Source organism: Notechis scutatus, chromosome 2 (assembly GCF_049901735.1).
Source record: "Notechis scutatus isolate UNSWTSFEM ecotype Mainland chromosome 2, rNotScu1.2, whole genome shotgun sequence".
In the NCBI taxonomy this organism is placed as follows: Eukaryota; Metazoa; Chordata; class Lepidosauria; order Squamata; family Elapidae; genus Notechis; species Notechis scutatus.
This window is the reverse complement of record NC_142010.1, coordinates 34074494-34100253: the sequence shown is the minus strand read 5'-3', so window position 1 is coordinate 34100253 and position 25760 is coordinate 34074494. Positions and strand designations below refer to the sequence as shown.

The 25760-nt window shown below is 38.2% G+C and overlaps 1 protein-coding gene across 24 annotated transcripts in view; it reads left to right on the top strand.

Annotated features, from left to right (window-relative positions):
- Positions 1 to 25760, top strand: part of MAGI1 (membrane associated guanylate kinase, WW and PDZ domain containing 1) — a 524636-nt gene that overhangs the window by 491297 nt on the left and 7579 nt on the right. For 14 of the 24 annotated variants that reach the window (XR_015747473.1, XM_087954577.1, XM_087954564.1 and 11 more), the window contains 7 exons: positions 904 to 995; positions 1804 to 1996; positions 3165 to 3458; positions 7505 to 7708; positions 21847 to 21937; positions 22066 to 22126; positions 22842 to 22988. Coding sequence is in view for 23 of the 24 variants with exons in the window: in XM_087954577.1 (XP_087810703.1) it covers positions 904 to 995; positions 1804 to 1996; positions 3165 to 3458; positions 7505 to 7708; positions 21847 to 21937; positions 22066 to 22126; positions 22842 to 22988 (1082 nt within the window). In the remaining variant the exon portion in view is untranslated. The remainder of the gene's footprint in view (positions 1 to 903; positions 996 to 1803; positions 1997 to 3164; positions 3459 to 7504; positions 7709 to 21846; positions 21938 to 22065; positions 22127 to 22841; positions 22989 to 25760) is intronic. The other 10 variants (XM_087954578.1, XM_087954565.1, XM_087954573.1 and 7 more) reach the window with 2 other exon arrangements.

Here is a 25760-nt window from a genome sequence, read left to right as displayed (position 1 = left end):
GTGCACTACTATGCAGTGCATAGATGCATATTATGGCATGGATTACAATTGGACATACATACATATTCAAATCTTGAGTGGGTAGTTTTTCATTGAACCAGAAACATAATGTCATAAAAATGGATTCCGCAAAAATCTCTTTTACCAAGTATGAGAAGAAGTTGATTATATTGGTTTTGCAATTCATTTGGCTGGTGAAGACCAGATGCACTGGACTATGGGCCAGCATACCCTGAAGTTCTGGCACATGTATCTTGGAAGTATGATATATGCTGCATGTTATTCCTCTTTTTGAAAACTCTCAAGCAATGATTGGCAACCATATAAACAACTGTTCCAGAGAGAAAAGGCTTCGATTGCTTTGTCCTACTTGTGCTTTATTCCAAAATAGACAAATGTGTTACTTTCTGATATTAACCTTTGTATTTCATGTGACAGGTTTATAAAGATAAGACGTAAGTAAATTAAAAAAGACGAGTTTGGATCTAAACCAAAACTCAAATTTACAATAGTTCTAATCCTGATTAAATCTGGATCAAAGTCATTGGCTTGGTTTGCAAGGTTTTGAAGATGGGTATCATATTTACATCGTCTCAAGAGCAAATGGCATCAAATATATTTAATTTAATTAGACCATGAGAAGATCTTCCAGAAGGCCTTGGAAGCTGTGCCATTTTAATTTTAAAATAGTATAAATAACAAAGGGTGCATTTTGCAAACTACATCTCCTTCATTGTAGAAAATGGATGTCATTCCTTGCAAATCAAATTGCTGTCTTGCCCTAAATAGAGGGCAATGCCATTGTATATCTGTGTTTTGTAATCCCTTGTTCAATATACTCTGATTAAAAAAAAAACACATTCAGCTAATTATAAATCATGAATTCCTTCTACTTCCTTACAGTTCCAGATTATCAAGAACAGGATATATTTCTCTGGAGGAAAGAAACTGGTTTTGGGTTTAGAATTCTTGGTGGAAATGAGCCTGGGGAACCAGTAAGTATCCAAAATTAGCTTTTTTTATTTTTCATATCTTCTTAATTTCTAGGATCATCTTCAGCAAAATATGGCCCTGCTTATCTAATGTATATTGCTAGCACAGCCTTTGACTGTCTCTTGGATATGGCACTTGATTGTGCTAGCAAAAAAAAACAAAAAACCAAACCAATTGAAAGCAATGTGAATAGCTATGGTCCTACTTCAATCCAGCTCAAATATGGGTGGCAGTTTCCACCAGCAAGTGGCTTAGCCTTGAAGCAGTTGTACTGAGCTAAACATTGAACAGATGTTATCAATTTTAGTCTGTTGATGATTTGAATCCAGTTAAAGGTAAGACTTCTTTTAATCTGCATATACAGTCTCATTTAAGAGAAATTTACAAGAACTAAAAATGAGTTTGTGGTGAAATTTTGTATCTGTGTTGAGTTCAATTCCCTTAAGAAGGACATTTCAGTAATATAAAATACCAATTGAAAATTGTTTTTTTTTTTTTTTAATTGAAACTGTACCAGAAATAATTAATCAAACCTGCTGGTTGTTTGAAATAGGAAAGTAGTATTTTCCCCCCTGTGGAATCAACTGGTTACTACAATGTGTTTCATTATCCTTTTTGTGAATATGTTTCACAGGTCTAGGTTAGATCTAGGTAATCCAAATCTTTTTGGATATTTGGTGCGTGAATCCATTAGGATAAGAGTTCTGATTTGGAGCAGTCTTTTCAAAGGTGTTTGGGGTGTAGGTAATCCTGATTTGTTTCTTGAGCAAGTGACAGCCCTTCTCATATACATTTACTTCCTTTTCACAGATTTACATTGGTCATATTGTGCCATTGGGTGCTGCAGATGCTGATGGTCGCCTGAGATCTGGAGATGAATTGATCTGCGTGGATGGAACACCAGTAGTTGGAAAATCACACCAGCTTGTAGTCCAACTTATGCAACAAGCTGCAAAGCAAGGCCATGTCAATTTAACTATCAGACGCAAAGTGGTATTCACAGGTAAGCTTCAATGTGACTGTGTGGTTGTTTTATTTCTATTCTATACTTGGAAGAATAGTGTATTGTACTTGGAGGAAAACATACAATAAGGGGACTTCGGTGCTCTCTGAGCTCAGTTGTTTTCTTGCAGATGTTTCATTATCTAAATTAGGTAACATCATCATACATCATTGTGTAAAAATACAATAGTTGAAAGAAAATTTACTGTAAAGGTACTGAATGTAACCTAGCAAAATTACAGAAGTGATCAGGATTCATGCTGAATATTCTCCTATAAAAGTTGCCTTGTTACATTTGACCAGATTCATTTAGCTCAACTATCTGTTTACAGTAGATGCTTCTAAAATTACACTAATATTAATGTGATAGTCATACCCCTACTATTTATTCTCAATTTCTAGCATAAAAGAGTGTGTGTGTGTGTGTGTGTGTGTGTGTGTGTGTCAGGGGTTAAATTAATCTAATGAAGATTTGATGGTACTTTATGGAGGTCATCTATGCAAGTAGATGACTTCCAGATATTCAAGAATTCCAGCCTTCAGTATACTCAGTGGAAAGGCTGAGAATGTCTTTCCTTAACTGAAGCCTGTATTAAGAGTATCTTCTTAGTGATCCTTACTTAGAATTATTCCTCAAATTAGGAAAAACAATGGGACACACTTAGTAAAATGCAGTATAAAAGAAAAAGAATGAATTATTGTACACATTCCAAAGAGTAATACAACTTTTTGTCAAACCACTAAATTCTATGATAGAAAAAATAAGTTGACATACTAAATCTTTGATCTTTGATTTGAATGGTACTCTTAATCTTGGAATATCTTTGAGCAAAAACTTATCATGGGTATTGTTCTCGAGTATTAGTGTCCCCCCAGATGAGTGCCACTATTGAATAGACATATATAAAATGAAAGCCTCAGATGAACTTAGGAATATAGAAACGTGTAGAAAAAGATTCTTCCTAAATGTTGTCCCAATAGCAGATTTCTCCCACCTCTTGAGTCCCTCAAGATATTTTGTCTTACATCTTCCTTAATTGTTCACCATTATAATCAATTGATACAAAGCAGGGACCTAATGTATCAGCTTTATATTTTGGTCTAATGCTCCTAAAAACTTGACATTGCTGAAAAAGCTGTTAATCCGGGGTTGCGTCTTTTTCACACAGTCCCCAAAGCAGAGAATGAGGTTCCCTCTCCAGCTTCTTCTCATCACAGCAGCAACCAACCAACTTCTTTGACCGAGGAGAAACGCACTCCGCAGGGGAGTCAAAACTCACTCAACACTGTCAGTTCAGGCAGTGGCAGCACCAGTGGAATTGGTAGTGGTGGGGGAGGAGGCAGTGGCGTCGTCAGCACTGTGGTCCAGCCCTATGATGTAGAAATACGGCGTGGAGAGAATGAAGGTTTTGGATTTGTCATTGTGTCTTCAGTTAGTCGTCCGGAAGCTGGAACAACTTTCGGTAAGTGCAGAATATGCTTCTAAAATTTAGATTTTGGGACGGGGTTTATGTGACTCCTATCAATATTTTAACTTCAAAAGGACCTGGAGACATTCCAGTTATGCTTTTGGCTGGGAGGGTTATCCTTAATGCATCTGTAGTGTTTATTGAAGAAATAAGCCTTCACCAATGACCAAAATAAGAACAAGGGAAAAGGCAGCAACTCTAAGTTAACAGAACCTAAATTGTTACACTATAGCAGGGCTGTCAAACTTGCAGCCCATGGGCCAGATGCATCAGGCTCTGGCCACACCCACGCCGGTTTAGTGAAGGGAGGGAAAGTCACGATACGTCACAGGATGATGCCCTGACGCCACGAGTTTGACACCCCTGCATTAGAGTACAATGATAATAGTAATTACAAATTACAAAACAGTAATTAAAATTCACAAATGTGCCCCTTTCTATTTCAATAATGTGACTAATTGGAAAGTCAGGCTTTGGTAAATGTTTGCCTCCCGGGTCTTGTTCAAAGCTGAATTACAATTTTTGTTTTGTGTTGACTTTGTTTTCTTTCTAAAAGAGACATTTTGAAATTGGGATTCTAGAAATAATGGCAGCAGGAAGAGGGGGAGGAAGACAACAGGGGGTGTAATCCTATGCTTAAAGTAAGAACCCTCCGTAGCATATGGCTTTTCTTGAGATAAACAGATTAGGAATTTTTAAGAAGATACTGTAAAGGAAACATGTGCTAGCAATGTGGTTTATGTAGTTGGCATGGCATTCCTTTTGATTCACTTTTTAAACATAGCATCATTCATGAGGAGAATCTGTCTCAGGTAACCTCTCTTTGCTTATGAGTGTTTTCCCATTTACCTTCTAGGTAAGGCTTGACCTTGCAGGTGATCCTTGCAGATCAAACACCTGCAGCCTCTTCTTTCAATTCCCCCACCATTGCATGTAACACATTTTAAATTAACTAAAGCCTAAATCAATGGTGAATCGCTATTCCATTTATATTTCTCTCTTAGCACAGGGATGGAACTGAGTGGCTTAGATAGTCTTAAGACATTCCTACGGAATAAAAATAAATAAATAAAAATACGATGGAAGCTTCTTATCTCTAGAGCTTTTTAATCTGGATTTAACCCTGCACCTAGCTAAAACTGCTGATATCCAAATCAATCTAAATGTAATTAGAGATGGGGTTCACCTCTTGACTCTGAGGCCTGTTTATATATTTATTGCTTAAGCAACAAAAAAAGATTCATCTTCCAATTTTCATCTGTCAGCCCTATACATACCAGGTGCTAGCAAATGGAAGAGTTTTCAAACTTCTTTTCCACTCTTGAAGAATTCATATGGTTCTTGTTTGCATTCATTTAATTAAAAAAGCACTTGGAATCATGTGAGATAGTTATTTGATCTTAAAAGTAACATAATGAATGCCTATTAAAAACCATAACGACAAATAAAATAAGGCAGCAAATATCATCTGAAACCACTCAAATCCCACCCATTTAGTACAAACTCATAAGTATAGGAGGCAACCCTAAAATGGTAAAAATGTATGTTCCAAGCCCAGAGAATTTTATTGCAAGATTTATTGAAGGGATAGGATGGTCTGTTAAATAAAGGTAATTAAATGTTTACTTTTCCAGTTTGGTTGGAACACCAGTGATTAATGTTCATTTCTGAAAGTTTCTTGAAAGCTAGACATACAAGGCCATGTGAAAGCAAATTTATGTCTTGACTTCAAGTTAATCCCTCCCTTCTCCTCTGCTCCCATATTCTGCATGAAATCCTTGTCCTTGGCTATACAGTGCTTGCCCTGTAGCTATAGGAGGCTTTATAGTTTTATATAGGTGGTCAACAAAAGTGGGTTGGACTAGGCCAAAACTGTCTTTTCTACAGACTTGTGGGTTAGGTTTGTTCATTCCTAATTTTTTTAGAAATTAACCAAGAAATATTTTTATTGTATGGTGGTTATATTTAAGAATAAGTCATGACTACTGCTATCTGTTATGAAAATAATCCATTCTACGAGTTATAATGGACTTTGGATAATATATGGCTGATCATTTAACTCATCCTTCATTGTGATTTTTTTCATGTTATCACAACATAGACATATTTCTAAAATTACTAATACAAATACAGTACAAGCATATTATATTTGGATGGCTTGATAAAATCTCCATTCACACACACAAATGAGGCCTCCATAGTCATCATGGCCCCATGCAAAGTGAGTGAAGTAGCTGCTTCAAAACACAATTATGTGCAAAGTTCTAAAGAAACATACCCAGATGTGGGCAGGAAACATTGACAAAGCCAAGTTAGGTAAGGGTACAATCATATTTGATATTAGTTCAAATTGCAATTCCAGAGATGAATTTTTGTGGAAACAAAATTGGCAAATTGAGATAGAAATCAAGTCAGAACGCCAGGAAAATAAAATGTCCAAAGAAGAGTAGAGTAAGCAGTAGCAGTAATGGTTTAGATTGATCGTAAAATATATAAAAATATAAATACATAGTAATCAATCATTTGGAATGAAGCAAAGCCATTAAAAGTTCCTTATTTTATAAATAAAAAATATTCACTGGTTTTCTATATTCTATAAGCAAAAAATGAAGATACAGATATATGGATATAATTACAAGTAATTCTGTTACTCAGTGATCATACTGAAAAATAGGTACAGCTTAATCTGAGGAACAGCCTGGTGTAGCTAACCTAATCACTGTTGCAAGTTAGATTATGTAATCCATTAAACTGGTGCATAAAGTAACTCCTTTTTATTAAAGATAGAACATTTTCATAACTTCTAAATGTTATTTTAAAACAGCAGTAGGGCAGGAAATCATTATACAAGTCATTATACATTATACAGTAGGAAAGAGTTCAATCTAGCTTTCTGAACTGTGGAAAATATACACAAATTTAGGATGGATCAAACCCAATAATGAAAGTTACAGGTATAGATCAAGGCCAACAAGCCTGTTACTCTCCAAAGACTGATTTAAGATTAGTAAAGGCATGATATAAATAAATATAAAATAAAATGAATAGTAATTTCCTTTGTTCCTCATCATTACCTTCACTGGCTGAAAATTGTGTTACTAGAAACATTTAATAGAGTTGATTAGGAAAAAGGTACTGTAAACAGTACTGTAAAAAGGAAATTTTTCCTTGTCCCTTACTGTCATCATTTAATCTTCCATCCTTAACATGCATATTTAAAACTATTAGCTATGAAAATAAGAGTTTAAATTCTTGTATTTAAATTCTTGAGTTATTTGGGGTATATTTAAGATTTCCCACTTTTTTTGTTGATAGTTTATATTAAATTGTGTTGAAAGTAAGCATTTTTGGAAAGCTCTATATTCTCCCTTGGTCCATCTTTAGTGGCTACTTGTTCCTGGCCTCAATTAGTTCCTTCTCCATTGTAGTAGAAACTCCTGACTCCCCACTGCTTTTATCCTTATCTTTTTGTAGAATCTATCCTTCTGAGTTTGAATTAAGAGAAAACTCATTCCTTGGTAGGCAATATAATGATTGTCTTTCAAAACGGAGAAAGAACAAAACATTGGCAGAGATTTTAAGCATCATTGGCTAAGATAAAGAATGAGACAAAGTTGGGTTCAAGGCAAATCAAAGAGGCTTGGGTTGCCATTCAACAATTTCAGATTTACAAGTAGAATCCTCTGAGATTTTATTCTGAAGGCTGCTGAGCACAGTGGCAACCCATTCAAACATACCATGCGATGTAACAAGAAGAGCCTTTTGTGCAGAAGAGAGCACTACGAGAAGCATAGGAAGCGCTGATTAGCACATTTTAATATTTGTACTCACAGAGTCAATTGCCAATGTTTTGAACACTGGCAGCAAAAGCTCTCCTTTAATAACGTTTGCTTGATGCATTAATTAATTAACCCTTAACCTTCTCTTTCCCTTTTCAACCCTTTTTCTCCTTTCCCCCTCTCGTCATGTTCCCAACGTATTTAAACAATTTGTTTTAAAAAAATGCACACGCGCAAAAACAAAAAAAATCAATTCAAAAGCAGGCAATGCATGTGTGGCCATGCCTCACAAAATAGGTCGGATTATTGAGGGGAGCCCAGCAGACCGGTGCGGGAAGCTGAAAGTCGGGGACCGGATATTGGCCGTTAATGGATGTTCCATCACCAACAAATCACATTCGGACATCGTCAACCTAATTAAAGAAGCAGGAAATATGGTTACTCTGCGCATAATTCCAGGGGATGGTAAAGTATATATTCTCTCTTTCATTCCACTACCCTCTTTCCTACAGTACAATATTGCTCTGAGCTGCATTGCTCTGTTTTGCCTTCTTCTCCTGATTTTCTCTCTCTCTCTATGTAGAGGTAGTCCTTGACTTACGACTGTAATGGACCCTGGCAATTATGGCCCAAAGTTGTGATTGTCATAATGTGTGTCATTACATCACCAATCCAATATTAGGAGATTTTTTGTAGGGGTCATTAAGTGAGTGTTGAGGTTGTTAAGTGAACCCATTGTTTGCTATGGGCCACATTTTTGCTGCAAAGAAGAAGCAAACCTCAGTTTCTGACAGAAATGTGATTTTGGGTCACTACAAATAGCCGTAAATGTGGGCCGGTTGCCAAGCTCCCCAAATGTTGTGATGTGATGGCAATGAGGGCCACCGTTGTAGCTTTGGAACCTGGTCACAAGTAACTTTTGGAGTGTCCGTCATAACTTAAGTCGAGGACTACCTGTGTGCTGGGGCATGGAGAGAAAACTTGCTACTTTTATTTAAAAAACCAGATACAGTGTTTGCAAGAAGTCTCTCTTTCTGTATATGAGAGCAAAGGTTTTTTTCCTCCTGATTAGTATAAGGAATCCATGTATCCTGGGTGTACATTATAGTGCATATGCTTTCTAGTATATATATAATACAATATATACAATATATAGTATATATAATACAATAGTGTATTGGTTTGCAAGTTAGTCTCTGTATTAGTTAGATGCACAGTCTATCTCAAGTATATTTGAGCTAAAACTAGGTTTGGGTTGTGTCGTAATATAATATAAACTATTAATAGTAAACTATTACTATTATAATTTATATTATATACTAATATAAACTATTACTGTCATGGTTGCTTTTTATGACTATTACTGTCATTATCCATGGAGTAAAACACAGGTGCAATTAAATCTACTAATGTAGTCAACCCTTTATCTTCTGATGGCCCTGCAGAATTTATCTTTTGATGAGGAGGAAGTGGAGGAAACCGGGCCTTAGCCAAACTTCATTACAGAGTGGTATACAAGTCTGAGTGCTATTTGCTATACCTTACTAAAAACCAATATATGAAAACCTCAGCTGATTATAGACCACTTGAGCTGGAAGTTAATGTCTAGGGGGCCATTCTGATTTCACCATATGAAATATGAATGGAATGTAAGAGGAGTAAATATATTCATTTATTTATCAAACTTCAAACCCATCTCCTTCATGGAGTAAATAGTAAAGAATGTGGATTAAGGAAATAATGAAAGAGAGAAAAATATTTTTTTTCTTTCTGAAAGTGAGGGAATGTTTACAATATGATTAATAATAAAGGTTGAATGAAGATGTTCTGATCTAGGATTGTTGAGCTGATGGATACATGAAGGAAAAGGAAGATTGTAGTTGTGTATTAAAGGGCTACTCTCAGGCACAAAGGATCAAAACCATAGATTGAGTTGTAGCTCAGAAATATTTACTGTTCATGACTATACATAAGAATCAAGTCAACTAACAGCCAGCACTAAATTGGTCCTGGACAAGGGTTGACAAAATTCAAGGGTGGGCTGGACGTGGATCTCTTGTGGCAACACAAGGACTGCAAGAAGTGATCATACATTTAACTCTGTCCTCCAATGCTGTCTGTTTTTCTCTACGGCTACAACATCTTTCAGAACATATGAATTGAATTGCGATAGTAGCAAATATCTGTAGCTCGGGTGGAGGATGAAGATGAAGGTTCGTTCTCCGAGCTTGTGGGTTGGTTTCTGAATGTTTGATTACCAGGCTAGATAACATCTTCAGCAGATTTTAGGGGATGTCAGTTTCAGTGTTCTTCTGTTCACTGATGACTCACACCTGATCCATCACAAGAACCTCACTTGAGACACCCACACCCGAAGAAGAGTGACATCCCCTAAACTCTGCTGGAGATGTTACCTAGCCTGATAATGAAAATGAATCACTTGTTGAGAGCAGATATTATAGAAATCAACATTAGTAATGGTAATAAGTTATGTTCCAGTAAATTCTTACAATGGAAACACAGGGATGGATTTAGGGACGATGTAACATGTTGGAGTTTTGGACAATAAGAAACATGAGCAGACAAGAAAGTATAGAAATACAACCAATTGGGATAGTCAGAGGCCTAGAATAAATGAAAACGTTGAAAATGGTGAGTATGTGTTTGGGAAAAAAGATCTCCTGAGCAATATGTTTTGAATGCTAGATGCTAGAATTAGTATTTTAAAGTTTTTACATGGGAATGGTAGCGAAATGTCAGGAATCGCTTTGAAACGAATGCTGTAAAAGTTACTATAAAATTAAAAATCAAAAAGAAGTCACACATGCTATGAGAACGTTGAAAAATGGTAAGGTTATAAGTATAGAGAAGGGGTGTCAACCTGGCCCACAGGATGCTTAGATCTGGCCCATGGGGCCGCCATGGAAACAGTGAAGGACTGGCCCACAGTGCCTCTACCAGCAAAAATGGAGCTCGGATGGGCCACGCACAGCCTCCCCAAGCTCCGTTTTCGCTGGCAGAGGGCTGCAGGAGGTCATCACGGCCAAAAACGGAGCCTCAACAAGTGACATCAAGCTGGCCACACCCACCCTGGCCATGCCTATTCCCCCCCCCACCCCCCGCAAGGTCAAACACAACCCTGATGCAGCTCTCAATGAATCAAGTTTGGCACCCCTGGTATAGAGGATTAAACTGGAGAAATGTTAAATGAGCATATGGTTCATATTGTTTACTTCTAGGGAAACAATAGTAATGGAGTAACAATATGACTTTTTAACGTGTGTGTGAAACCGGCATCTGTGCCCAGTAATAGAAGAGATACCATTATTATTCCCTGAAGGAAGGTTTTAGCAAGAGTGAATGGAAACATTGTAGAGTATTAATTTGCTAAGCATGTTTGGAAGATATTTGGCAAAATTGTGATCAAAAGGCCCTAGGAGGAGATAGTGACGAATTTGGTAAGTGCAGTGCAGCTTCTGGTCAAGCAGGGAATGGACAAACTGGATTTCTGCTTTTCAGCAGCTCCTTGGGAAAAAAAAGTGATGGCAGCTTTGTTGATTCAGAAGTAGTGCATCTTAAAGTGAATAGTTTTGAACTATGGATAGTTTAGTGCACTTACGGAGTTGGAAGTTGGTTGCTGAATTCAATATCAGGTATATGATAGATGTGATATTCAGGTAGAAATATTTGGTCGTGTGTGTGTGTGTGTGTGTGTGTGTGTGTGTACAAATAGTCACATTATCGTTTCGAGCCCAAATTACTTGCAGAAAATGTTTGGAAAACCGAATGATATAATGAGCAGTATGAGCCTAAAAAATGGAATGACTCATTATATATAACGTTACATGAAAATGTTTAGGTACCTATGATCAAATTATATATATATATCAATAAATCCCTAAGTTAGCAAGAGTTTACATTACCTCTGTATGGTAGAAAGTGAAACATGAGATCTGATAGAGTTGGAAAGTACCTTCTGTGAAACTAGATTCATATTATGTACTCTTTGGAACAATATACCATCAAGGTTTGGTTGGCTCCAACCCTGTTAGCTTTTCATAACGCTATAGAAAAACTTATCTACACACACACACACGCATACACACACTTTGGGTTGAGTATTGGTTGAGCCTCTCTGGCAAATGGTTTTGGAATGTGAAGTTGCTATAAATTGTATTGTGAGATGTTCCTGTGGTTTTTAAGTTCATTTTGCTCCATTAATCTATTTTGCTCTGTTAATCAACTAAAGTCACAATTTGCAAGTTGGGTGACCATATCAATAGCTAATAAATAAGTTCAAGTATGGAGAACTGTTTCAGTGTTGCCTATTTTTTTCAGCAGGTCATTTGCAGTGGTCTATAGGAAGATCTGACCAGTTCCAGCAAAGATTTTTCTCAGTCTTCCAGGTCCAGACTTGTATTTAATAGTTATGAGTAGACCTATTGTAGGCCTTACAAGCCTTGCACCTTTTCTAGTCTTACTGACAACTTTATTGCACAGTTTAAAAACGCAGCAATGAACCAACAGTAAGAATGGCAGATTTCAGCATATGCCAAATCATCACAATTTTTCTTCCACCTCACCCTCCTTGCAGATTGGGATGATTGTACAGAAAAGGATTACAAGAGAGTAAGTAGGCATACAATGTGGAACACACAGCAAAAGGAATGTGCTATCGCTGACTGTTCGCCTAGGAGCCACAAGCATGCTTGACAAATAGCCAGTGCATCAGTGGTGGGTTTCAAAGTAGTTTACCACCGGTTTGGTGGCTTGGTGGGCATGCTTTGTGCGCACGCATGCCAAACACACACTTTGCGCATGCGCAGAGGCTTTCCTACTCACCTCCTGCAATCCTGTAGTTTAAACAGCTGGCGCATGGCAATCTCCTGTGCCGCGCAAAGCAGCTGCGCTTCAAAAGCAGGGAATAAAGGTCAGTATGGGAGCATGGGCAGGCGGGTGGGCCCAACAGCAGCTCGTCTGAGAGAACCGGTTTGGTCTCCACTGATCTTTGGTGCTAACCGGTATGCCAGAACCGGGCCGAACCAATAGAATAGCACCACTGTTCTGATGTGTATTCTCCATTGTGTGCCTGTTTACTCTCTTTTAATCCCTTTCTCCCCAGTGAATGTAAATACAGATAATTCCCTTCTTGCTAACTATCCCAATTCCCAGGGTAAACATTCCAAAGGGTGGAAGAATGGGGACAAAGGAAAGCTAAAGTAAGATTGAAAGCAGAGTTACAGTCACATGATTTTCCACATAGCAACCATGTCATTTAGGAACAGAGTTGCCAGTTTTAATTGTGCTCACTAAACGAAGACTACCTGTATTTAACTAGGATCGCGTGGTCAGTGAAGTTTTTGAACCTGAAAAAAAGTTAAATATTTCAGCAAGAGACCAACCTGAAACTTACTTCTCAGTTAAGCAGTTTTAGGGGGGAAAAGATGTGAGACCCCAGACATGAAATTACAGAGAGATTTGAAATATGTGGTGCACAGAAAGATACTGAAAATTATTGATCAATTGGAAGAGCTCTGAAAGAAAGAATGTAAGAATAGTAAGACCCTGCACTGGTTATAGAAAATATTTAGAAGTTGTTTTCCATTGCCAAAGTAAATGACTAACTTAGAGTGTGTCCAAATGTTTGTTGTTTTGTAATTTTGAATTTATAAACAACAACACAAAAGAATAAATATGCATTCCCATTTTCAGGAAGAAATTGAATCCAAGCTTGTAACAGGTGTAGCTTCTGTCAGCTTCTGTTCACAAAGAAATTCCTAGAAACATACATTTGACTAAGGATAACTAAATTTTTGCCTGCAACTGTAGGGTATATTTTATTTAATTTATCTAATTTAAATAACTACTCATCTTATCATCCAGAATCACCATATAAGGGAGAGGAACGGCATAAAAATTTAATCAATAAAATAAATAAATCTCACAAGTAAATGACTCTGGGGGAATGTACTACAAAATTAAAATAATAAATAACTAAACTCATTATCATTAACAAATATTAAAGCACTAGAACACTATAAAAACAGGTAAAACAAAATTAATAAGACAAAGGGATGTTGATGTTAATGGAAGTTCCTCACTGTGTCATTCATCCCCTAGGACCGTGATGGCAAACCTATGGCACATGTGCCACAGGTGGCACGCAGAGCCATTTGTGCGGGCATGTGAACCCTGGCCAAACTTACCTGCACTGCGCATGCACGCACCTCCCAGCTGATTTTCGGCCCGTTGGAGGCCATTTTTGCCTCCCCGGAGGCTCGAGGGAAGCCTCTGTGGAGGAGGAGGCAGACAACTGAAGTTGCAAAAGTATATGAAGAAAAAGTGATTGAGCTGTGAGAAAGAGGAAAACCAAGAAAGCTGGGCTGTCACAAAAAAGACATTTAAAGAACAAAAGTTTAGATATAATGGAAATAAAGATGGTTTGCAAAAAGAGAAACTTAAAGAGAGGTACAATAAATGGAATAGTCCTGATATAAGCTAATTTCAGCTGTATTTTTTTGCTTGTTTTTTGAAAAATCACCCTTTATTTTCCCTCTCTTAGTAATTCCTCCATTTCTGCTATCCACATCTGGTTGCTTTCCCCGAAAGGCAGCTGACTGACGGATATCCATCTTAGTATCCACTCTCTACTATTTTATCTCTTCCTTACTTAATATATGTTGTCAAGTATCAACAAGTTATAGCGACTTCCTCAATATTCCTCTGGCTTCATAATGTACAAAAAAGAGGAAAAAATAATCAAATAAATTTAACGTCTTGTACTTCTTTGATGTGTGAGCTTCAGAGTCCCACTGTCATGCCATTCACTCCTGAACAATACTTCTTCATCTCATTACTTGTTGGTTACATATATTTAGTAAACCTCTTTCTCTGCTTTGCCTTCTTTTTCTTGCTCCTGGTTAGGCCTACTCTCCCTTATGTTACATCTTTCAAAAAAAAGAAAAAAAACAGCACATCACACAAAGCAACTTCTGGTGCTAAAAAATGTCCCTGCGAAGGTAACACACTCCTGTGTTAAACATGTCTTGAAATAACTCTCATTTCAGCATCTCTATTTCTATATTTCTGGGGACAAAAATGTTATGAACCAATTGCTTAAACCAGTGGTTCTTTCTATAGGGAGAAATTGGGAAGTGGACTCTAGTTTTGTAAAATTGTTGATATCCGTGGAGTCTTAAAATACCATCAATAAATCTAATTTTTAAATTTATATTCTATGTTTCTAGACCACCCATCTCCCTCAAGGAAGGGCTCTGGGCGGTGTACGTTCAGTGTGTTTAGGAACTTGCTTTTTGTGTTACTGTAAGTGTAAGTTGTGTTACTATAAGTACAGGGGGAGATAGTTGGTTTGCATCCTTTTGCTTTTTTTTCCTGGGTATAATCTGGATGTTTGCAGTCTGCAAACAAAGGCCATTGATAAGCACATTGCCTTATACTAAGCTTGTTGTTTTTCTGAGATTGAGGGAGACTTAAAGGTTTTTCTTTAGCTTTAACAGTGCTTTTAAAAATCATTATCATTTTAAACAATGCTCATCTTCTAGCTTTTGAAGGATGTTTCCTGATTGAGGACATGCCCCCAAACCCTAACCCTAACCAGAAATATTATCAGATGATGCATTTGTAAGCTAGTCTTTTCATTCTGCAATCTGACACACCAACTTTAATAGGTACACTATCTGATTTTTGACTGCTATGACATTTTAAAGTCTAATACAATATATATTAAATTATATTGTCATTGTTAGTCATCCAGAGTTCTTTCGAGGAAAGAAATTAATATTTGCTAGATGTGCTGTTATTTGGGAAATAAAAAATTAAAGGTATTGAATGCTTAACAAGTTGAATATACACTTGCTGCCTACCTGTTTCTCAAAAAGAATGCCTCTAAGAATGTATTTCTCTTTACTATCATTCATATTTATTTTGGTGATATTGATTAGTTTATGAGTCCTAAGTACTTCTATTTTTCTGTTGCGCATCTTTTTATCAGTTTGCTGCAGCCTCTTAGACTACTTTTCATGCTTCTTCGGTAGAACTGAAAATGCCCATGGAAAGAATCCCTCTGGGTACCTTTGGGAAATTTAATTAAAGTTGGAAAAAACTGTATGTTCACATGAAAGATAGTTGTAGAATGAAATTGAGAGTATTCATGCATTCCATCAACCATTTTACAATTGAAGGCAAGACCAAGAATCCTACAATCTATGTACATACACTTCAGATTTTCTTCTTTGGAAAAAAAAAGGTTTTTTTCCCAATCAAATTGAACAAAAATGTTTTTTTTAAATACAGAAAGCATGTTGATCACACCATTTCTCTTTAAACTATTTCCTGTCAGCTAGTTATACTGCAGAAAGAATCAACGAAAGTAACATAGTTGTATTTTTTTGCTAAGAGTCTAAAGCTAAACAGGATTTGAATTTTATCCCAGTTCTAGCATCTCAATTATACTGAAGATCTTTATGGAAATCGATGGCTGATTTTATAGTCATGAAAAGTCTTAAGGTTCATTTTTGGTGTCAGCGTTCCAGAAAACCTCCACTCCAAAAAATAACTCCAAGACAGACATCCTCTCCAAAGTTTTTTTTATATAAGAATACTAAACTGGCACATCTGGGAAATAAAGTTTCGGATTTCCTTGCAATAAGTAAATACTACAAATCTACCCCCTGCACCCCTCATTGCATCACATGCTCCAATCACCATCCGTCCCAGCTTGAGATGTCCTTTCAACCAGGTGCAGAAATAACATGACCTTGATTTAGAAAAAGAATGCTATTATGTCTAAACCACATACACTCCAAGAAATTCCCCCTCCCATTTTCCCAGGCTCAAGAAAGTGGCAGTGTGGAAGCGCCTGGTGCTAATATGGCTTCCAAAGTTGACATTTGAGTTCATTGCAAATACGTTTTTTCATTAGATTCAGATAGTCTAAATTTCATTCTCTGTGCAATTCAATGTATTTATACCCTTTTCTTATACATCTTCTATCCTATTGAAAATCCATCCATGAAGAAATCAGTGAACTAATTTATGTTAATTCTTGTCTAAAGATTGCAAATTTCATTTAAAGTTATGTATGACAGTTCAATCTAAAATGGTCATCAGTATGAGTATTATGGGTAAAATAATTCAGTTTTTGAAAGTTCACACAGAATGGTTCTCTTGCCTTTTTATGTATACAGTCTTGCCAGGTATATTTAGAAGACAATTGCAGACACAACCTTTTCTACTTGCTATTGAGTAATCACATAGTTGGCAGTAAGGGGTTTAGACTTCTAAAGAAATTGGGGGGGAAAACCCTTTCTTTTCCTAGTAATTTTATTACACTTATGCAAGATTTGATAAAACATTGTAAAAATAGAGCAATGTGATATAACACCATTTGGTAGCTCTGTGCTAGGTGACCTAGATTCATTTAGACAAAAGATTCCTGCTGAAGAGGCAATATGATTATTTTCATCAAAGTAAATATTTATTTCACTGAAGCATTTTATATGGTCTCAAATCTTCTCACTGTCTCCTGCCTGTCACTTCCCAAAGCCAGAAGGAGCTTCTATACAGACATTGCATTTGGACAAAAGATTCTTTGAACCACAGCCTGGTCATGATTGAGATGGATGTTCCCCAGTATGGCTCACCAAAGCTTGGAGTAAGGCATTCCAGGGAAGGAAGACAGCACATCCTTCATAGCACTCACAAAAGTCGACATGTGTCTTCTTCAGCAGCATTTCCAAAGCTTTTTGGCAAGCAGGTTGAAGGCCATGAACAATTCATCTTAATGGTACTGGCTGAAAGCTTTCCAAGCAGACTGAAATAAAGCAACATGAAGCACCTTCAAAGAAGGGCTTTGCTTGGAGCTCTGTTGAAGAAAAGCACCCCTTTGAATAATTGCACAGTTCTCCTATTTAAAAGAATTAAAAAGGACGCTATAGCCATCACTCTTCACACTGCTCTGACTCATCTAGAACAGTGGGGGTGCTATGTGAGGATGCTTTTTGTAGATTTTAGTTCTGTATTTAATACAATTCTTCCACATAGACTAGTGTCTAAACTTCTGGACCTTGGACTTTCTTATTCAATTTGCCTTTGGATTATGGATTTCCTGTCTGGCCACTCACAGAGGGTCAGATTAGGTAATCATACCTCTTCAACTGGTATTCTTAACCCTGGTACACCACAGGGTTGCGTGTTGAGTCCCTTACTCTATACTCTTTATGTGCATGACTGCAGTCCACTCATGCTAGTAATACTATTATTAAATTTGCAGATGATAAAACAGTGGTGGGACTCATCTCCGGGGTGGGGGATGAGTCTGCCTACCGAGAGGAGGTAGACCGGTTGCTTTTGTGGTGTGGAGACAACAACTTGGTCCTCAACACCAATAAGACCAAGGAGCATATAGTGGACTATAGAAGAAACAGACCAGACATCCAGCCCTTGCTTATCAATGGAGACCGAGTGGAGCAAGTGGCCAGTTTTAAGTTTCTGGGTGTTACCATAAAAGAAGACCTGACCTGGGGTGTTCACATTGCAGCCCTGGTCAAAAGGGCCCAGCAGAGATTATACTACCTGAGACTTCTCAGAAAACAACAACTGAATGAAAAAGTGCTGGTGACCTTCTACCGCTGCACCATAGAGAGTATCTTAACTTACTGCACCTCTGTTTGGTTTGCCAATTGCACAGTGGCAGATAGAAAAGCACTCCAGAGGGTTAATGTCATTGCCCAGAAGATTATTGGTTGCCCTCTCCCCTCTTTGGAAGAGCTTTATAGCTCCCACTGCCTGAAGAAAGTTCAAAACATTCTCAAAGATCCATCTCATCCTGGGCACCCTTTTTTTGAATTATTACCCTCTGGCAGATGGTACAGAATAATAAAAACAAGGACAAATAGGCTGAAAAACAGCTTCTATCCCAGGGCAGTAGCTCTTTTAAATTCTACTGTATAGTGCGGTGTTGGTGTGGTGTTGGGGGTTTCTGTTCAATGTGTGGAGTGTGAAGGATGTGTGTTTGTGTTTATTTTCATGGTCATGATGTGCACTGAAGATGGTGTTATATTTAAATGTTATCTCAACACTATTGTATGCCCCCCCCCCCAAAAAAAATCCTCCTGTCATCTTTCTTTTTTATATATCATTTTCTTTTTGGCCTTCTCTATATACTTCCCACGGGCTTCCGAATAGCCACTGTGAGACACATAATGTTGGAACTTGAAAGTTTTTCTGTGTGATTCATCCAGATAGTTTAGAGTTCTTTATGAGGGAACAATGCAAAGCTCTTGGAGAATAAGACTCAAAGCTATATTTCAGTCTCTTGAACAATTTGATGTGTTTGGCTACTCAGCTTGATAGCTGAATAATGATATTAGAAATAGTTTCTTGGTGGAATTTAAAGAGTGCACTAGAAAAGTCTTCTGTACTCTTGAAATCTCCAGATGGCATGGCCAAAAGCTAATGGTGATTGGTCATTGTGTATATCTAACACATCCAGATGGCTTGGGAACAGTGCATTATAAAATCTCAACAGTTTGTAAATTAATCATTGTGTATGTTGTTCCAATATGAATCTATTTGACTATGACAGGGGTGGGCAAACTTTTTGGCTTGGGGGCCCCATTGACTTTTAAAATTTGACAGACGGGCCGGGTCAGCACAAGATTTTTTGGGAATCGCCCCCCCCCATCCTTCCCCCCCTCTTCTCCTCCTTCCCCTCCCCTCGGAGGCCCCCTGAGTCAGCAGCGGCACCGGAGGCTCAGGCTCAGCGGCTCCTGGTTTTGCCTTTTCCTTCCCAAGGCAATGCGGGACTGGAGCCGCGCGGAGCTGCGCCGGCGGTAGCAACTCCTGACAGCCCCAGCCGGACACCTGAGCGGAGCCCGGGCGGAACTGCCTGTTGCTGCTGCTGGAGCACCGCCGGGTCGCCTCCTCCAAGCAGCCCGCCCACTGGGCTTCCCCTCCGCCGCACGGCTCGGGGCCAGGCGCGAGCGCCCGCGAGTTAAAAGGAAGCTGAAAGTTGCTGGGAAGTTGCTCGGGTTTCCGGGGCTTCCAGGCTTAAACTTTGCACAGGCAAAGTTTGCAGGCGGGAGCGTCTTCCCGCCGAGGAGCGGGAAGGGTTCCGCCCGGCAGGCGGGCTGCTTGGAGGAGGCAACTCGGCGGTGCTCCAGGTTTCCCCTCCGCCATGCGGCTCGGGGCCAGGCACGAGTGCCCGCGAGGAAAAAGGAAGCCGCAAGTTGCTGGGAAGTTGCTCGGGTGCTGGGAGCAGGCTTTTAAAGTGCCGTCCGAGCAGGACCGCCAAGCCGGGAAACGGGGCACCAAGGCAGGGCAAGGCTCCACCAGCAGCGGCCTAGCTTTAGGTGGCTCCAAGCAGCCCGCTCCAAGCAGCCCGCCAGCCGGGCGGAACCCTTCCCGCTCCTCGGCCGTAAGACGCTCCCACCTGCAAACTTTGCCTTTGCAAAGTTTAAGCCTGGAAGCCCCGGAAAAAAAGGGGGATCGGCGGGGACTCACCTTCGGAGAGGTCGCACTCGAAGGTGATTTCGAACTCCCAGCCGAGGCCTTTGCAAAGTTCTTCTTTTCTTTCCTACCCCGAGAGCGCTCCGCACTGTTTTGCAGCTATGGGGGCCACGCGGCACAGGGCAATACCAGCGAATTTTTTTCAGGGGCGGGCCGGATTGGACAGACCAACGGGCCGGATGTGGCCCGCAGGCCGTAGTTTGCCCACCCCTGGACTATGAGCTGTGGTGGCGCAATGGTTAGAGTGCAGTACTGCAGGCTACTTCTGCTGACTGCTGGCTGGCTGCAATTTGGCAGTTCGAATCTCACCAGGGTCAAGGTTGACTCAGTCTTCCATCCTTCCAAGGTGGGTAAAAGGAGGACCCAGATTGTTGGGAGCTGACTGTATAAACCACTTAGCACTGAGAAGTGGTATTGTATTTATTTATTTGCTTGTTTGTTTGTTTATTTATTTATTTATTTAGGAAATCCTTGAAAATGTTGCTGTACAAGTGTGAAAGACCAGATACAGCAATTAACATGCCATATACAACTTTGTAAAACATTGTAAAAATTCCTAACTTACTGTTCAATGTAGAGGAATTTTAAAACATTTATCTTATTTGCTTTATATATTTTTAAACTACAGTTTAAAAAACCGTTTTCACGAAGCCATTCAACTCTTCTTTTTTAAGGGTACAGTTTATTTGAGAGAAATTTAAGGCTGATAAACATTCACTTGTAGAATTTAGGATACAAGCTAAAGTTCACATTTTCTTACTATTTATATATGTAGTTCAAATTTTCTATAATGCGTTGATGACAGGTGTTGGGTACTTTTATGTTAAAACATTTTTGTGGTTTGAATGTCAGATTAAATTGCAGACAGGAACCAAAAAACACTGCCTAAAATATGTATATGTAGTTTCTATTTGAACTGTAGAATTGAATCAGCATTTATGCAGTTGAATCAGTTTAGGGTAGGAATAATTAGTCTGGTGCTCTTCTGATGTTTTGGACTAATTTCCTTCAGATTATATACAGAATTAATAATGACAAGTCATTATAGAAGTTTCTAACCTATCTGAAGGAAAACACTTTGCTTACCATTGAGTTAGAGGTATGGTGCTTATCAAAGGTCTGTTCACTGAATATGTTTTTATCTAAACATTCAGCATGGAATCGGCATTAAGAAGCTTGTGAGTAGGATTGGCTAATAATAATTCACTTATTTACTTATTTATTTGGCACATTATTCACCCAATTAATGATGAGCAATTGAATCTTGCTTGGAAAACATTGTGTCTGCCTGTTGTGTTGGATTACTAACAGACTTGAGCATGAAATAATAAACGAATATTTTGGTTTAGGAATACCACAGACTAATACTGAATTTTCTGCTTATTTATTTCTATACCTTCATTGCCCCTTCTTTGATTTAATCAGATTAAATCACTGTGACCTATGCAATTTTATCAAAATCAATACAATATCTGATGTGATTATCATGACAAGGGCAGCTGAAAAACATAGGTCACCGTAAGCTCTTGTACTAAATGATAGCATTGGCAAATGAATCCAAGGTCATGGGGGATAAAGGGAAAAAAACCTGGGAAATTGTGTTAGAATCTTGGGAAGCAAAAGGATATTAAACTGTATTGAAATGAATTCATGAAAATAAGAGGACTTTTAAACAATAGGATAAGATTAAAAGTAGGGAAGAAAACTGCTATACAGTCTGTAGCCTTGATTTGATATTCCACGCTATTGTTCAAAGCTACTGTGAGAGAGCAGAAATTGTTCTTGTGATTTTCATCATTGCATTGGGTTTTTTTCTTTGCTCCTTTCCTTCATAGTAAAGATTTGTAGGCAGTATGTTCACAGGTGTATTGTTAAATAAAAACTTATGTACAGTAGTATGTTTTCTGTTATTGGATTTCCAAAATCTGAACTAGATCTGAGCAAATCCCTCATGAATAGTGTTGAGAAATGTATTTGATAACTTCAAAAGGGTTACCTCAGCCAACAAGAAGCTGTGCGCATATCCTAATTACATGAATAATCTGATGCACTAAAAGCATTGTTTTATTTTGCAGAATCTTCCAATGCAACGTTATTGACCAACGCAGAAAAAATTGCTACAATTACAACTACACATACTCCTCAACAAATGCCACAGGAGAACAGGTTAGTTTAATGCTACCCTCCCTTAGAGTGGCTGGGTTGTAATCTCCATTCAGTATTTCCCACGTATCTTCACTCCCATAAATCTGATCTTATTTTTTACTCCTTCTTTCCATGATTAATTTGAACAGAAACAATGCAAAGACAAAACAGGAATCCCAGTTTGATTTCAAAGCACCAACAGCCTCCCAGGTAAGGCTATTTGCTGCCCACAGTTTTACCTCATTAGCTGCAGCTTGCACATTAACAATGTTCTTCCCCTCTCTGTATAAACTGTATTTATGTATGTATTTCCCACATAAAGTTCAATGTATCTGCATTGAGTGCTTTCTTAGTTTGTCTCTGCATGTATGTACACATGTGCTACTGTGAGCCGCCCAAAATTGTGCTCTAAACTTAGTGACCTTGCAAATCTTTTAAATAAGCAATGAAACAAATACAGAGCAAATACGCTTTGCTGACAATGGTAGCAGTGGTGTAGTTTGTGTACATGCATACATGCCAATTACACTAACAGGATACCTCCCAAACAATTGTACCAAAACTTCTGAAAGAAGCAGCTGTTTCAGCACTTCTAAGTGGTCTTAACTCAGATTTGAATGACTTAATTAACGAACTTTTGGAGAACACTAAGGTAAACTATACCACAAGATTTCTGTCTTTAAAAATGGGAGCTATCTTGTTTTTGATATAAGAATTGAATTGAATTTTTAAGGAATCGATTAAACATAGCGGTTTGAAAATAAGTCTAATTTAATACAGGGGCATTTTCCATATTTCGTATGTCCTGTGTTCATTTTAATGATATACCAATCAGCCTGATCATTTGAACCAATGCTCTTCTGCCTATAATTTAAATCTTTTTGATGGTTAAGGTTGCACATTGTATTTTATTACCTTTTTCCAGCCAGAACAAGATTTTTACACTGTGGAACTTGAAAGAGGAGCTAAAGGATTTGGCTTCAGTCTGCGAGGTGGCCGAGAATATAACATGGATCTCTATGTCTTGCGGTTAGCAGAAGATGGGCCTGCTGAGAGATGTGGAAAAATGAGGGTATGTTACAAGCTCACATGAGCTACCATTTCTCCTTTGCCTTATCTGCAGGCCAACCTTTCTACTCAGTTTCCTCCTTTTTTTCCTGTTTCGTTGCAGAATACAGATGACCTTATTCAAGCCATCAGACAAAAATCATCAGCAAATGATTTTTTTTTCTTTTGTTATGTCTAAAAGTGAAAAAGCCTTTTAGCCCATATAAATAAATATGTGCTTAGATTATTGATTTTCCTCTATTCAATGCAGATATCTCACTGCTTCAGATGCCATTCTCGAAATTGCTCTGCATTTGATGCCATTCTCAAAATTGCTCTGCATTTGAACTGTTTTATGTGACGGTGTTTTGTTGGTTTGTTTTAGAATGGCTACATTTTTAAACAAGGCCTCATAATTCCATCTGTAGAATTTCACTTAAGAAGTCCTTAGGACTTACAAGCTTAAATGTGCAACATTTTCTGGACCAAAGATCACCGTGCTTAATCTTTGAGTGCCATGCCAAATATTGAATACCCTCAAATAATAGGCAGGGTCCCTACAAAAAAAATACTTATTTCATGTACACATACATTTAATTAAAATTATTCTCCAGTATAAAACTATTTAGAGATTTCCCCATCCCGTCACTACAAAAATACGTTTTCAAAATCTATAGAAACTAACCATATGTCTTTGCAGAAATAATTAAAATAGAATACTAGAGTTGGAAGGGACCTTGGAGGTCTTCTAGTCCCTATACCAGTGGGCCGCGAGAAAATGTTGGTGGGTTGCAGAGAAATTCCACCCCCAGAGCACCCCCCCAAAGCAATTAATCCAGGCTGCATAGAAACTCAAAGCTGTGCAGCCAACATGGCCCACGGGAACCCTCCCTGCCCACTCACTCCTTACCCGGCAAACTTGCCTGCTAAATTGCGATTTTTCCTTTTTACGACCATCAGTTTTTCTGCTCTGCCAGGGGATTTAGATTAGCTAGGAAGCAAGAAATGGTTGGATTTCTAGCTTTCTAGATAATCTTTAGACCTTCGGCTTTGCTTTTAAGCACAGCTGAACCTCCCTTAGGACTGAAGGTTCTATTATTCAGTGCAGACTCACGGCAAGCAAATTATATGTGACAGATTGAGCTAGCCGATGGCAGATAGATAGATCACTGAATGATTCTGTGAGCAACTCAATATGCCTGCCTGCTTTGTCTGATTTTGGGTAAAAGTTGCTCTTTTTTTATAAAATATTCAATATTTACATGCATGGTGTGTTGTGAGTTAATTTTGTGAGCTTGCTTGCCAGCAAATTTTATGAGTTTGCTTGGAAGCAAATTTTATGTGACAGACTGAGCTAGCCGATGGCAGATAGATAAATCTCTGAATGAATCTGTTATTCTGTGAACAACTCAATCTGTCTACCTGCTTTGCCTGATTTTGAGTAAAAATTGCTCTTTTTATATAAAAAATTCAATATTTATATAAATATTTATAATATTTACATACAAGCCATGCCGAGCCAGTCACATGACCATCAAGCCACACCCACAAATTAGGCCACACCCACAGAACCGGTTAGTGGTCCCTGGGATTTAACATTATAAGTTTTGTGGTCCCTGAGGTCCAAAAGATTGGCGACCCCTGCCCTATACCATTTGAAACAAATGGTTATCCAACATCTTTTTTAAAACTTCCAGTGTTGGAGCATTCACACCTTCTGGAGGCAAGTTGTCCCACTGATTAATTGTTCTAACTGTCAGGAAATTTCTCCCTAGTTCTAAGTTGCTTCTCTCCTTGATTAGTTTCCATCCACTGCTTCTTGTCCAGCCCTCAGGTGCTTTGGTTCCTAGCTTGATTCCCTCTTCTTTGTGGCAGCCCCTGAGATATCAGAACACTGCTATCATGCCACCTCTAGTCCTTTTCATTAAATAAAACATGCCCAATTCCAGCAACCATTCTTTATATGTTTTAGCCTTCAGTCCCCTAATCAACTTTGCTGCTCTTCTCTGCCCTCTTTCTGGAATCTCAACACCTTTTTTACATTATGGCGATCAAAAGTGGGTGCAGTATTTCTAGTGTGGTTCTATAGGCCATCCAGTTATGCATTTATCTATAGGCTTCAGAAAAGGAGAGAAGGATACATAATCCATGGTCACCCTTTTTTGTTCTCTTTTTTGTTGTCGATGTTGTTCCTAGTTTATTTTTTTCTTTTTACCTATGTAGTTTTTTAAAGCATTAGTCTGGATATTTTAACTTGCTTGCTTTAAAAAAAGAATAAAAAGCAATGTTTTTCCATACCACTGTCTTATTAGAAGTAGCACATTTACAACAAAATCTCTATCAGGGCACTATAAGCAAAATTGGTTAACTTGCCATCCTCGCATTGGGGGTTAGATACATGGATATTTTCAAACTATCATTATCCATCTTTCTTTCTTTCTTTCTTTCTTTCTTTCTTTCTTTCTTTCTTTCTTTCTTTCTTTCTTTCTTTCTTTCTTTCTTTCTTTCTTTCTTTCTTTCTTTTTTTCCAGGTTTTTTAAAATCATGTTTGTAGGTCTATGCCAGGGGTGTCCAACCTTGGCAACTTTAAGACTTGTGGACTTCAACTCCCAGAATTCCTCAGCCAGCAAATTCTGGGAGTTGAAGTCCACAAGTCTTAAAGTTGCCAAGGTTGGACACCCCTGGTCTATGCCATACCACTCCAAAATGGAATAGTACAGAAATCTTAGTAATAGAATTTTACCAGTAAATTACTCAGGATCTCATCTTTAATTTAATATGTGTTTTTTGTACCTTT